This window comes from Bombyx mori, chromosome 27 (genome assembly GCF_030269925.1).
Source record: "Bombyx mori chromosome 27, ASM3026992v2".
NCBI lineage: Eukaryota > Metazoa > Arthropoda > Insecta > Lepidoptera > Bombycidae > Bombyx > Bombyx mori.
The window spans coordinates 278,549-293,681 of record NC_085133.1 but is presented as its reverse complement, the minus strand read 5'-3'; the positions used below and the strand labels follow the sequence as shown (position 1 = coordinate 293,681).

The window sequence follows — 15,133 nt, the reverse complement described above, 5'->3', positions numbered from 1 at the left end:
CTCGGTATCAGCGTTTGGTCAACTGATAGACTTTTTTTGTAGGCTCTTTTTTACTTAACTTTTTTTGTCTACGAGTTTTATCTCCTAAATTTGTCCAGAGAGGGAAGACAGAAATATGTTTAGAAAGTTTTATGAACGAAATACGGTTATTCTATAACTTTCTACTGTCAATACTCGAGAAGATTGAGCATTCGTGAACATACATTTAATTATGTTAGTAAAATCCACTAATCTACTGATTGGTAAAGAATTTAAATAAAAAAATATGAGATGCTCTACCGTCAATTTTATGGTGAAGCTTGTACGAAATTATTTACGACATTAAAGTTGGTCTGTTTTGCGAAGTGTACACATGGATAAGGTAAGTTTCTGTGTACCCTCTCTGTAGTTTAAACGTAAGTACTCCACCTCCATAGTTTGTTTGCAGAGAGACATTAGTATTGCTTGATATTGAAACTGCTAATTCGCAGGTTATAGTCACAATCCATACAATGGTGTTATTTGCAACGACATAATACTAGCGACGGGTGTCTTCTCTTCTAAGGAACTATGGAAGTTGTCTAAAGGTACGTTGCATTCGTTGTTTAACTCACAACTTGGGTTTTAACTAACTTTTGTTTACATGGATGATGTCTTTGTAAGCGCAATCACCAACGCAACTTTTCGATTCGTGTGATTTTCATTTTGATGTTTTGTATGTTGCTTTTTAATAATAAAATTCAAACTTATTTAAATCAAAACTATTTACGATCTTGTAAGCCCGTGTGACTACTGTACTGCCATCATTGAAACTGCCTTTCTGTTGAACAGATGGGTTCTAATAAAATTACAACTTTGACATTAATTGTCTTAATATTGACATGTCAATGCCTTCTGGGAGCCTCATAGCCTTGTGAGCTCATATGAAATTCTGCGTCCGTTTAATATCAGTTGTTTTGCAAAAAAGCTTATAATAATATAGTTTCGTAAGATGTTTCTTACTAAGTGGCAATATTTTCGATCTATAAGCAATTTATGATAGAAAGCTTCATCATAGAGAGACTTCCAATCCAATCTAATATTATTTCTAAATAAAGTTCATTTAAAATTTATAATGGTATTACTTCTGGTCAATCACTAGAATACCCTCTTTCTTCGTCTCCAGCGTCAATCCTGCAAGAGACCGGTTCTGAATCACCTGGTGGTTCCGGTGGTGGTATCAAGTTGGAATCGGGATATTACTGCGGGTACAATAGTCCAGCACCACCCACCTTCGATCCTCCGGCGGAGAGGTCCACTCCGTCGACCATGCTTGTCGGGCAGTGCTTTAGTGAGTATTTTTTTATATTATTTAGTTGACGAATATAAATATATTCCACTTGATGTAAAAGTTCATTTATGGTGTTATTAAAATGTGGTCCCAAGACCTGAGATGACGAGTACTGATAGGTAACATCAAAAGTAATGATTGATAATGTTAGGTTGAAGTGAGAAACTCGCAGACGACGTAAATAGGGATCCGTGTAAAGTGTAAAATATCTTATCTATATAACTTATCTTCAATCTGAATCAAAATACTTCAGGTTGGAGGAGGTTTGCCTTGTAAAGAAACGGAATAGAAACTGGTACTATGGTAGTTAAATAAACCTAATTATGAAAAAGTAAAATGGGCAGTTATTCATATCACCACAATAGTTGTCTGCAGGCAACAATTATGCCACACCGTCCTTTTCTCATTTTCTCTCTGAATGTTAAGTGGGGAGTGAGTCTATTAAAGTTTAGTCTTATCTTAGAATTGTCCTGGTTCTCCAGCCTAGGCTACGGAAAGATGATAGAAGAGTATTAGGTGAAGCTTTCTACTGAACAGCCTAATTACTTCTAAGATGCTTGTAAATAGATTTCGTAGAGACCATCAACGGGGCATTTTAGCTTCGGCGCAGAGAGCGTCTGAATTTGGTTATCGACCCGCCAAGCTTACTGAGCCTTTACGATGCAGGATTTTGGTCTCCGGAGACCGCCTAACATTTCAGCAGACGACCTCGGCTTGCCTGCTATTACAAACTCTCTATGAAACCTGAGGTCGAAGACTTTTGTAATTCCGCTATCCCACCCTTCAAACCAGAGCGCGTGTTATTCCGGGACAAAAGGATTACAGTACTTCCCCGAGCGTACTCACCATACAAACAAGGCTCCTTACTTTATTAGCCACATCAATTAATTACACGAACATTACACGCAATACGAAACAATGTAACATAATGTGTATTGTGTATAGGTCGGTTAGCTCTAGAAGTCGTGCAGTTTGGTATTTGTATGTAAGTCACGTGCTCCCGCGAACTGAATAAGCGCCGAGTGGAATGACATTAGTATTGTAGTGGATCGGGTTTGTTGACCTTTATATTAGTCTTTTGAACTCGCGATGAGTAGGAAAATCATATTAATTATACAGTTTAGTCGAGGTATTTGTTGATTATATGGGTTTGGGTTTACTTACAGGGTAGTTGTAATTCACGGGACATCGCACTGACTACTGACCATTTCGCAGAATATAGGCCCTTAATAGTGAGGAAATAAGGTATTAAATGCTAACTTTTAGGCTTAAAAAGTAAAATGCTTCGCAGGTATCCCCCACAGCTCAGCGGGTCTGAGTTCGGCCCAGTCGCCGCTGGTGCCGTCCAACACGATATTCTACCAGCCGCCGCCCGCGGACACGCACCCCAATAGTGAGTCCGTAGATTTATTTTATCTGTCATCATATAGAATCTTCTAGATAAAATTTTCATGGCCTAGCGCGGGCTGACTTGGGTTATTGCAGACAACTGTTGATCGACACTTAGAAGTAATAACCCTTGTACCCTTCAAGCGACCACGCAGTAGTTGTCTCACTGTAGACCAGGATGTCAGACCAGGATGTGAGCCCGCGTGAGCCTACTACGAATCTAAGACTGGAGTGAGAACGTTTTAGAAACTTTACACAATTCGGTGCTCTGTGTCAAGACCAGTCCTTTCCGTCCTCAGCATCAGAAGCCTTAACGAGTCATCATTCGAGCGCGAAGTACGAGACGCCGCAGGACTCTCTCGGGGACTTCGTGACCTTCGTCTGCCAGGAGCCAACAGATGTTGCTCAATTACAGGTAATTTAAAAAAGCTCTTCGTCTAAGGATAAAGATATATTAACGACATAGTACGGAGCACATTAAACCAATGAAGATGTAAAGGCTGATTGATGGACTGTTCCCGTGGACCGCCTATTCCTTCTGGATATATATAGCACGTAGGTCCTATTAGCTCCACATCACTCATCATCATTAGCCTTATTTATTGGCGCTCCGCTTGTATTAGTCTTAGCGTGATGTTATATAACCTATAGCCTTCCTCAATAAATGGGCTATCCAGCACAGAAATTTTTTTTCAAATCGGACCAGTAGCTCCTGAGATTAGCGCGTTCAAACAAACAAACTCTTCAGCTTTATAATATTAGTATAGATGAAGGAGAATAAGTATTACGTATCGGATATCCATGTAAATACTTGTTTATTTTCCAGGTTCATAGCTTGTCGAGGAGTCCTAAGCCGGCGTACTTCAGCAGCTCGATGCTACCCCCACCCCCCCTACCCCCGATGGCGAGACCAGTAGCTATCATTAGATCGACAGGTATTTTTTGAAAGCTTTTAAACAAAATAAATTTCTAGTCAATTCAGTATTCGATATTAAAGCACCTCCACAATCTTCCAAGCAGCTCGTGAGTGACCAGGAGCGCGGACCCTTCATGAAATCTCATTTATTTTTTTAGACATTTTTACTGAAATCTATCGCAAAATTTTCTTTGGTTAGAAGGTGTATTCTGGTGTGCGTAGTTCAATGTCTTTAATCAGTTTTTATTTATAAGCTTGCCGTACCGCTCCTTCGGAGGGTTTGTTAATCGACTTTATTTTCTTTGTGCTCCTGACGTCATTTATTCTTGTCCATAATAAAACAATTCTGGAAATTGTCTATTTGGTTTTCAATAAGAAAACAAAAGAGAGAATGTAATAAACAAAATGAATGTCAATCTAGAGTTTTTTTGAACGAAGTTCCTTATGTGACGATGCGGAGGGGTACCCTAACCGGGAAAAAACGTCCGTAACGTAAGATTTGTATTAGTAATGCACACAGTGTACGACTTAACTTTGTAATAACGTACAAAAAATAACATATTTTTTTATCATTCATTGACCACGATCTCAGAGCGTTCGTTTGTGCAATACACTAACTCTTATGCAAACAACCGTGAATGAAGTGTACCACAATAAGTTCGCACGTTACCGAATGACCGTGGGTTGTTGCGAAATCTCCAGATTTATTTTCTTTATACCTCGAATAGAACTTTAAATTAATATTTTTATAATAAAGAACTTCGTACCTATCCGGTGTCCCACGACACCACACATCTTTTTTTTAAATAGTATGGATACATATTATGTTTAATGTAGCTAGAAGTAAGTTAAATGATTGACATGCAACGTGTGGCGGTTATGTGTTGGCAGCGAGCGAGCTGTCCCCCTCGCCCCCCGCGGTGGGTTCGCCGCCGCCCTCCCCCCGCCGCCGCTCGCCGCTCGCCTACCGCACCGACTGCCACCCGCCGATGTCCCACTTCAACCACTACCACACGCAGTCGCAGCAGGTACGTACTGCTGCACGCTACTACTCTGAGATGTTCTGAGACAAGTCTAATGAGGTCAGTTTGTTTCGCGACTGTGGCTTATTGGAACCCGGTGCCAGAGATTTTGATCTCATTTAAGTTAAAATAAATCACTTATGTTTCACTAGCTGACCCGGCAAACTTCGTAGTGCCTCAATCGATAAATAAAATACCTAAAATTTTGTATAAAATAAACTTAAAACAAACACAAGGAACCAGTCCGACGGGGGACACATGAAAGGGAAAACCAAATTGTTACTTTTATTTAATTCCGAGAATTTTCATATTTATCTGCCTTTTAAACGTTCTCTGGACTTCCACAAATAATTCAAGAACAAAATTAGCCAAATCGATCCAGTTCTCGAGTTTTAGCGAGACTAACGAACAGCAATTCATTTTTATATACATAGATATATAGATTTGTATAAATAAATAAAATCTACCCCTGTTTTGACCTCGAAATAAGTGACTATATTTTAAGGCCACACTTGGACTTGACTGAAACCAAGCCCCATTCAATATTCTTGTAGGTCCATCTGTTTGTTTGTTCGGACGACGATCGTGAACTGATCTATATAGTAGTACTTTGGTTGGTAAGTAGAGAATCTCACAAACTTAGGGTACGTTTAGTTCTAAAATCGTTAAGACTCATATACTTTTATGAAAGTTGCGGCGTAAAATTAAAATCAAAAGTGGGAACCTCAATTTCAGTAATCACGTATTGCGATATGTTCCAGGTGTTCACGTCGTATGGCACGGGGCTGGGCTCGCTGAGCGGGACGGGGGGTGGGGGCGGCGCGGGGGGCACGTCCCCTCCCGGCGGCCTGGGTCTGTACGCGCCGCGACCCTCCAACAGGGCTCCACCGAGGTATGGCACTACACAAACCGATGACCCAGATAAAACCAGGCCAGCTTTCATACGATTCTCAGAGCCTAAAGGCTTTTTTAATACAATTCTAAACGTTTTGCAACTTAACCCTTTGAGCGCGAATCGTCGATAGATCGACTCTCTATTGATGCGTGTAAGGTGCGAAACGTCGAAATACGACTATTGCGCTGTTTCATTATAGGTATTAGGTTTAAACGCGCGTATGGATAACTTTTTTAATAAATTACGAGTAATAACATTTGTAAATAACCATTTAAAATTATTTAGCTGTGAATTCACGGTAGGCAGCGGCTTGGCTCTGCCCCTGGCATTACTGAAGTCCATGGGCGACGGTAGCCACTCATCAGGTCGGCCGTATGTTGGTCTGCATACAAGGGCAATAAAAAAAATTTGCATTGTTTTTTTTAAGTAAAAGTTTTTATAATGTACTTTTCTTTCAAAAACCTTAAGTAATTTCTGTAAAATATGTGAAAATAAGCTCAGCACTAAAAGGGTTAAAGTTTTTGAGTGTATAGATATATGTATGTATATAAGGTCCTATTAAATGGGATTCTTTACGTCACTTTGCGTGTTACCTTCTGCAGTCAGCGAGTAAAGCCGCTGTGTGCAAGTGAGCAGTAACGTCTAAGCTGGCATTCTGGGTGCTGTTGGACCCTGCTGTTTTAGCGTTAGCAGTTAGAATAAAAAGTAATAAAGCTTGCACCCAGTCGGACTGTAGAAAGGTTAAAAAACGAATCCTTCTCATACCTCTTTTCGTTTCTCATTCCAGGTGGAACCCACCGTTCACGACGCTAGAAGAAGAGTTTAACATAATGACTGCGCCACCTGGTCCGGACCACGTGGTCCTACTGGATGATGGTTCGTATTCAAATTTGTTATTCACCTCCAAGTAGTGTTATCAGTTATAATTTTGGGTCCATTTTGGAACTAACAGAGTAAGTAGCACACTCTGTGGATTTGACATTTCAGAAGGAATAAATGGTTGGTAATTAAGTTTTAGTCTACGGTTTTCAGATCGTTTCTTCCAATCAAACGTGATAACATCAGAGGCAACAGCGATGGACACGTCCGGGGCAGTGGGGGCGGTGGGAGCGGCGGTCGGCGTGGACGGGGTCGACGCCCCCGACAAGGCGGCGCCGGACCTCCGCTCGCCGTGATCCCGCGCTCCCGGCGCCCGCTGGGTCGACGACCCCGGCGACGGAGCCGCGCGCTGCCACGTGCACCGGGCGGCCGCGTCCTACCCGACACCCGGCCCGCCCGCGACACTCGCGCCTTGCCCGCCGGACGGAGCGCACGTCTCCGTGCTGCGCTGGACGCCGGCTCCGCTCTCACATTGGCGTCCGGTCACCCATCGAACTGTCTAATATGAAGTTTGTGTTCAGTGTTTTGTTCGCGACAGGTTATGTCGAGTGGATTGAAACACTTTTGTAGTTACTATTGCTCTCGCAAGACTCAATTACCCAAAGTCAATCATGTTTAATTACTAATTAATAATATTTTGATCATTGTTCAAATATTAGGATGTACGTTCAGTCCATTTGAGGTAATCGATGTCTGTGAATATAGATTCAGATTCAAGATGTAATTAGTGTTAATAGGAAAAATTATTATTAAAGGAAGTGGTCGTAGTTGGAATTTAGGATTTACAATTTTTTTGCGCAATGTCGGCTGTCTCCGGAGCTAGCAATGATAACATGATGATACATTGATTAGAAATTTATAAAATTGACCACCTAATGTCAAAACGGAGCGATACCGCGTGCACTCGGAGAGTTTCACGAAATAGACAGTCGGCATGCTTTTGATTTCATAAATTTACTAAAATATATGTAACAAGATACAATTCTCCAACGATTATATAAAAAGTAATTAAAAATGAAATTATAATATAAAACAATGAAATTATATTCTAATACTTTTATAGAATACAAAAACGAATATGATATGATCAAAGCCTTCCAGTAAATTTAGTGAAATTATAAAAGTTAAAGGAGTGCAGCTTGTATAAGATTCCTTTGCTGAGCTGTCAGACAGTGAGGACGGCCCCCGGGCTAGTCGCGTCGCTCGTGAGGCGAGTCGCATCGCTCGGGGGGCGAGTCGCGTCACTCGGGGGGCGAGTTGCAACCGCTCGGGGGTCGCGCGTGTGATATTATAAGGTGTTCTGTTTCGTTGTTGTGTGTTGTATTTTAGATTTAGTATTGACATTGAAAAAGTGGTTTTTTGTAACTTATTGAATATTTAAGAAAGACGAGCCTTGCTTAAGGAACTAGTTTAGTTGTGTAGCCGAAAGTTTAGTTTTTAGTGAGGCTTGCGGTTCGGATGCCATTTTCGGTGCCATTTAAGAAGCTTTCGCTTGGTGTTTCGATCTCAGAATGATTTTAGCGAAGCTATAAAGCTGACGTCCGGATCGTAAGCTCCAATACGTAGTTCGGACATCGAGAATGATATATAGGTGCCTTTCATACAATTAATAAAGATAATAATGTAAGTACATAATTGTAAAATTTTGTAGTTTTTTTATCATCAGCTCATTTTATTTAAATCCATTTACTAACCTTAAACAAGTACTATTTATTTAACACTTATACATATATTTGTTTTCATATTCTGCAAGCATAATACTGAGATTTTATAGAATGCTGAACTAATAATTGTTTTTAAGCCTTTTTCCGATTTCTTTGTCAGCAAACGACGCGGCCATATGAGAAAAGCTAGTCATTAGAATTATTAATTAAATTTAATAATGAGAAATAAATACTTGTATTGGTGTCCCTTATAAACTAACGTAAAGGGAATTATTAAAAAAAAGTGGCCAAATTACTTTTAATGAAATCGATATATAATATAATTATTGATATATATGTATGTATGTATGTACACATTTTTGATAGATTTAGATTTACGTAACATTGTATGATTTTAGAATTTGAACAGTCAATGTTGCCCTCGAGGGTCTATTCGGGTTGTTAAGAATATGCGTTAATAGATAAGACACAATTGTTTTCTTGTTATTTTGTGATCCCTTATTGAATTAATACATCTGACAAAAAAAAAACTTTCATAGCAAGACAATCTCGCGGCTGTGTAAAATTGACAGAATTTTACCTTTGACATTGACGTTGCGAGAGGATGATCAGGGGTCTAAGAGGAAGGTCGAAATCAGACTTGGGTGAGACCTCTTCCCGAGTTCGGTCAACACTTTGAACTTATCTAACTTAACTAAGGATAAGATCTTGTCAATTCTGAACACTCGCAGGATCGTTGGTTAGCTGTCGGTTTGCCATAGATCCTAAAACGTAAACATATGAGGTGTCTTAGTATGTATGTAAAACTTATTCAAAATAACTCATGTTTGATTCAGGGATTGGAACCGCTTGATTGTTAATTCTGTTCTTAATTGTCTTGGTTAAAACGTCACAATAGTTCGTAAGGCCGGCTCGAGTTCGTTTCAACAACATAATTTTGTCGTCCCTTTCAGTTTTGCTCCGAAAACGATGAGAGGATACTATTTAGAATTAGATGAATAAGGTAATAATAGCAATAACAAACGAAAAGCAATAATAAAACTAAAGTATGCGTATAGGGAAGCTAGGTTATTGTACTGAATGTAGTTCGGACACACGCAGATTATATTTTGTAATGAAAAATAATAAATTTAAAATGTCGGATAGACTGGTTTAAAGTATATTACAAAAAAATGAATAGCTAATTCACGGAACAAAGTAAGCGGCCGGCTAGGGCGGGCGGAGCTGCGTAACTTAGTCAATTGCTAGCTGTAGACTGTAGACAAATTACGAAAGTACATTTAGATATAGTGACGTCATAGCTTAAAAGATACAATTCGTCAAAACATGAAAGGGACAGTCGGCACGCGCGTGCCTAGCGTCGGCGTCGAATTTAAATTTCAATTGGTGCCGAAATTATATTTCTAGACTGTGATTCAATTGTTCATTTCGATCGTGTCTTATATTGGAATAGTTGTTTGTGTACTGGCACGACGGATGCCGGGAGCGCGCTGTCCCGGGTATGGGAAGACTCGCGATTAAGTTTTTTAACGAAACTGAACTAATACGCGCCAAAAAGTTCAATCCTATCTTAATCAACGTTACATTTAACTGAATTTTTTGTACATCACGTCACGTTGGCTTCGGTAGCGAGAACACATTCATATTGCAACGAAGCTCATTGATATGTCGATGAATTAGTCAAGATTTCACACACACACAGATACCGTTTTCTAAAGCATAACATTATTTAGTGATTGTAGCTTTGCAGTTATCGTTTTCATTTTTAAATTGTAGACGTATAATTAATATGCAAGCGAAATACGTAGCTACCGAAAAAGTTAAAAGGTAGTTTGTAGATAAATCACTGAGGGGATTCAACAGCGGCATACGTCAAAATTGACAGCTGTCATAATTGTGGCGCCGACTACAAAGTGTCAACGTCAAGCAACAACCACAAGTGGGTTTAGTGATGTACTAATTAATGGTCTGCGATTTGACATGTGCTCCTTCTGAATTCCCTAGCGATTACGTTACTTAGCCACACTGTTATTGATATTGAATGATAATTGAAAGCCTAAACATTATGTGCCTTAGATACAACAATTGTATGTTATATATGATGCGTTCTATACAACGTGCTAATTAGAATAAAAAAAATATGAAAAAAACATTATTTTGAATGGCTGGTACTTGGATTTCTATATTAATTAGTGTTCATTGCAATTGCTTCACGTAATTATGCATCCCTTGCCTCCAAACTTTATATTGATCTGTCTGTCTGTATCACACCCAACATTTGTATAGCTCAAGTTGCGTGACTATATAACGTAGTTACACGTTTTCACCTTTGAAATTGCTTGACGTTCTGATCGTGTTGCTCTATGTGCTTAGTGCGAGTTTTTTAACTTTACGATCGCGTAAAGTTAACTCATATTTGTATGGAGTTGGAACAGCGCCCCTCACAGCAAGCAAAGGTGAGCTGTTCTAACTTCATATAAATTTGAGTTAACTTTTACGCGATCGAAAAGTTAAAAAAAAACGTGTGGTGTCGTGGGACACCGGATAGGAACGAAGTTCCTTATTATAAAAATATTAATTTAAAGTTCTATTCGAGGTATAAAGAAATTAAAACTGGAGGTTTCACAACAACCCACGGTCATTCGGTAACGTGCGAACTTATTGTGGTACACTTCATTCACGGTTGTTTGCATAAGAGTTAGTGTATTGCGCAAACGAACGCTCTGAGATCGTGGTCAATGAATGATAAAAAAATATGCTATTTTTTTTACGTTATTACAAAGTTAAGTCGTACACTGTGTGCATTACTAATAAAAATCTTACGTTACGGACGTTTTTTCCCGGTTAGGGTACCCCTCCGAATCGTCCCATATGGAACTTCGTTCCAAAAACTCGCACTAAGCACACTGAACTAGTTGTGAAGTCAAGTAAACAATTCATTACTATGTTATATAGATATGCTACATATTAAATATTGACTCTTTGAGTATTAGAACGAGCAAGCACCCTTCGTGAACTTAAAAACTTAATTCCAAATTAGTCCATCTATGGAAAACATATTTACCATTACGTAACGCTTAAAGTGCGTAGTTTGCTGGAATATTACCTAATAATTATCTATCTTATATAATTTTAGTAATAATCTTTATACCCATTTATATTTTAATGGCGTGTCTCTATCTTAATCTATGCTGGTTTTTTCTATTAGAATCGCTTTTATTTAATGAAGTTTTACTTATTTTGGCGCGCTAAAGGTAGAGTTTTAGTGCGGACTGAAAAATTATATGTCAGAACTTTATTACGCAGGCGCTCTTCTCAGAGTTGAACGTGGAATTCAATTGGGTTTTGAAGTTTCGGTTAATTTGGAAATAGCATTTTCAGATTTGATTTATTTTTCACAACGCTTAGTCGAGTTATAAATTTTCTAAAATAATAACCTTCGTAATCTTAACAGCCAAATAATGGAAATTTATTGTGCAATATGGTCTTTTGGAAGAGTCTGAGAAGCCATTGTTCCATTCCCACTCCATTCCCACGTGCACTTCTGAAGACTTCTCAATTCGGCTACTCGTTCGCGCCCAAAATGTACAAATAAATACTTCTGATTCTTCAGACACGTTGTTTATTCAAGATTAAGCTCTGTTGACTATATAAAAGGTTTATGTTTTCTTGTTTTTTTTTCCATTCTAAAAATTTATTTGTATTTAATAGTTTAGTCGTGCCAAAGAAGTATCACTTCCAGCTTCTAACCTATACGTAGTGCATAACAAACAGCTACTTTTTTAAAACTGTTTAAGCACTAAGTTGTTTGTCGCATCGCTTCTTGATATTACTCAATTCAAGTCCTTATAATCTATAAAAATATAGTCTTAATAATAATTTAGACATGGAAAATACAAAATCCGTCTCGCTGTTAAGTTTTTCTCGAATCATCATATAACAGACATACGTAAGTAGTTTTAACGTTAAGTATAAAATAACCGTTTTAAGAATACACCTAATTACGAACTGTTTCGTACATTTTATGTGCAATTTTATTTACTTGTGTAACTTCGTAATGGAATTTCTTTTCTTTGTTGACGGAATTACAGCTAAATGTCAGGCTGAAGGTCGATGACCTGTGTTGCGTGGTTATTACGTTTTTTTTTTGTTTTGTTTTAGCGAATTTATTAATTAATCTAGTTCATTACGGTCGTGTATGTAAATATGTTTCAATGTATGTTTTAAAAAAAAATATATGTAAATTAACTTTAGAATTCGAATTTATGTACGTGTTACGTTTGTCATCTCATTTCTTTATCGTGCTTCTTGTATAACCTTTTTTGATGTAATTGTTTTAAATGAGAAAGCGAATCGAATGACCTCTTCCGAAATAATTCAAACGAAAACACCAACTATGTAACTAAGAATAGGTTGTTCAATTATGCACAATAACAAAATAAATAAAATAAAAAAACTAAAGATAGACTTGTAAAAATGTTAAAACATGTATTTTTAACCTATACATAGTAAGATATTTATAGAAATTAGTCGTTTAATTATTTCGAACGACTTGTTATAAAGAAAATTGGTGCTTAAGCTTAAAACAATTATGGTGTGGCACGATTGTCGTGTCCGGAATGTATTGTCGTGAAAGGGTCGAGCATTTTGACACAGCATGCGTTGTTATGCAAGCGGCTCCATTGAATTGTCCATTGACAGCTGTCAAAACGGACAGACGTCAAATCGTCAACGGTTAGCGTATCTCTCAGTTGTGTCAAAGATTATTTATTATGTTTTTATTCGAATGGACAGTTCAATGTGAGGACGCGAGCAATTATAATAATGTAGGTAAACTTTGCTCAAAAACGATGAAAAAAACTGAAAGTGTTACAGTTGATGCAATACAAACAAACAAACACAGAATTGAGTTTTATTTTGTCCTAATTTTTAAAAAAAAAATACTATTATGTGTTACATTATCACTACTACTGAATACACTGCCAAATTAGACTAACCATTCATTTTATTGGCGGTAGAGCACTTTATGGGTCGTGGGAAGGCAACGCCGTCCTGTCAGATTTATACTTCTGTATTGCACGTGCGAACGATCGAGCTCTCTGCCCATCACGAATGCTAAGTAGTACTTACATGTAGACATGAGGTCTAACATAAGTCTCATAAGTCTCAGTTGTATTACTATACAACTACCGACTCGAAGCAGGCGAGCACTCCACCTGTAAAGATCCAGGTTTTTTTTTTTTTTATTGCCTTTGTAGGTAGACGAGCGTACGGCCCACCTGATGGTAAGTGGTCACCGTCGCTCATGGACGTCAGCAATGCTAGGGGCAGAGCCAAGCCGCTGCCTACCATTAAGTACTCTCCGCAAGCCTCGTTTGAAGAAGGACATGTCATAGCGCTCGGAAAACACCGTGGAGGGGAGCTCATTCCAAAGCCGGATGGTACGTGGCAAAAAATATATTTGGAAACATACTGATGAACGCAGCGGTTCCAGATAATATGGATGAACTCTGCTCCGATAGCGGGAGGTCATTCATGTCACATTACACCTGCGATTTCCACGAGAAGCCTCAAGCGGCTTGTGTCTGATGACTTTGAGCTTACTCGCTCATATAAAACTGAAAACATGTTTCGAAGTCTAATTCAGAGAAATGCTTATGTGAACACCGGACACGTTACGATCACAGACTAAGGGAAAAAGCACCGTCCAGTATTTTCTTCGGCTTTCGCGAGTCGCAGCCATAAAATTACTTTTACGGTCTAATATGTGATAGTTATTGTTATTATAATATTTCTGACGCTTCGAACACTTTACTCGTATAGTGTTCATGGTCACAGACTAACGACAGTCGTTTTAAATATGTATAGCGGGCCCACCTACAAGCTGCCTCGAACAACAGGCCCGATTAGCCAACTGCGGCGTCAACCTTATATCTCGACATGGGCAGTGGCAATCGCTCTGGTATTTATGAAGTAACCACTTAACATAAGGTGAGCTGTGAGCTCATTTGACTATGTTAGCGACATATTGGAGAGCTATTCTCCTTGCGTTATCATGAAAATATAAAATTGCTATGTTCTAGAAATTAATAACCTAATTATTAAAAAGTCAGCTCAATATTTGCGACACCCACTACTTTTTTTACCTTTGATCGTGAATGAGCATAAGGCTCATCTGATAGGGAATGCTCGCTGACGTTCATTGACATCAGCAATGCTGGAGGCAGAGCCAAGGTGCTACCGATATATCGATGCTGACCACAGTCTTCAAGTCTTGTAAGAAGAAGGAAATCACATTGTGTCACGAATATATGTCTGTCTGGGCTTGAACACAGTTCCCTGACATTTGTATTCTGTGACTAAATGCAACGAGTAAGCTTAGCGTCTTCCTGGGACATTGAAGAGTCGTCTCCGGATATCCGTAATTGGTTATTTCTTCCTTTTTCCTTTTCATCGTCTAGGAATAGATCTTAAATCGGTAGATAGCGTAGGTAGGTCTAAAGGTGGACCGATGACCTGTTGAAGGTCGTGAGAATCCGCTGGATACAAAAGTGCAGGACCGGTCGTTGTAGCGAGGCTCGGGGGAGGCCTATTTCCAGCAGTGGACTGAATTATGGGTCTTAAATAAGCCGAAAATATTATCATTTACAATCCTGCATCACGAAAGTTCAATAAATCGAAGTTCTCCAAAACATTGCGATCGTGGAAATCAATAGTCGATGCCTTATTCCATACAAAATACCCACTGAAACATACTATGATTTTTCCATCGTAAAAGCTTAATGTATTTATGTTAAACTTACCTCTATACGTAGAAGATAAGGTCGAGTTCTTACGAAACATAAAGAGAGTTACGTCGTTTAGCTACGATCGTCAGAACAGCGGATAATCGACGCCTAGCCTTGTAAAATATCGATTTTTCCGAGCGCCACTTTTACTTAAGCGCAAGGACAGAACATTAGCCGTCCCTGTCTCACTTAGATTGTAATTGCATAAGTTTGAAAAGGGAGGTTGGTTTTCGATCGTTTCGAGAAAAGCAGGGGTGCCTTGCGGTTGCCA

General features: G+C 38.8%; 1 protein-coding gene across 1 annotated transcript in view; it reads left to right on the top strand.

Moving 5' to 3' along the window:
• LOC105841689 (nuclear factor 1 B-type) overlaps positions 1-12,976 on the top strand; it is a 60,421-nt gene extending 47,445 nt beyond the window's left edge. The window contains exons 6-14 of the mRNA XM_038020940.2: positions 471-566; positions 1,145-1,309; positions 2,601-2,702; positions 2,998-3,113; positions 3,525-3,633; positions 4,506-4,642; positions 5,398-5,528; positions 6,319-6,407; positions 6,564-12,976. Coding sequence (XP_037876868.1) covers positions 471-566; positions 1,145-1,309; positions 2,601-2,702; positions 2,998-3,113; positions 3,525-3,633; positions 4,506-4,642; positions 5,398-5,528; positions 6,319-6,407; positions 6,564-6,706 — 1,088 coding nt within the window. The 3' untranslated portion in view covers positions 6,707-12,976. The remainder of the gene's footprint in view (positions 1-470; positions 567-1,144; positions 1,310-2,600; positions 2,703-2,997; positions 3,114-3,524; positions 3,634-4,505; positions 4,643-5,397; positions 5,529-6,318; positions 6,408-6,563) is intronic.
• The last annotated feature ends 2,157 nt before the right edge of the window (positions 12,977-15,133 follow it).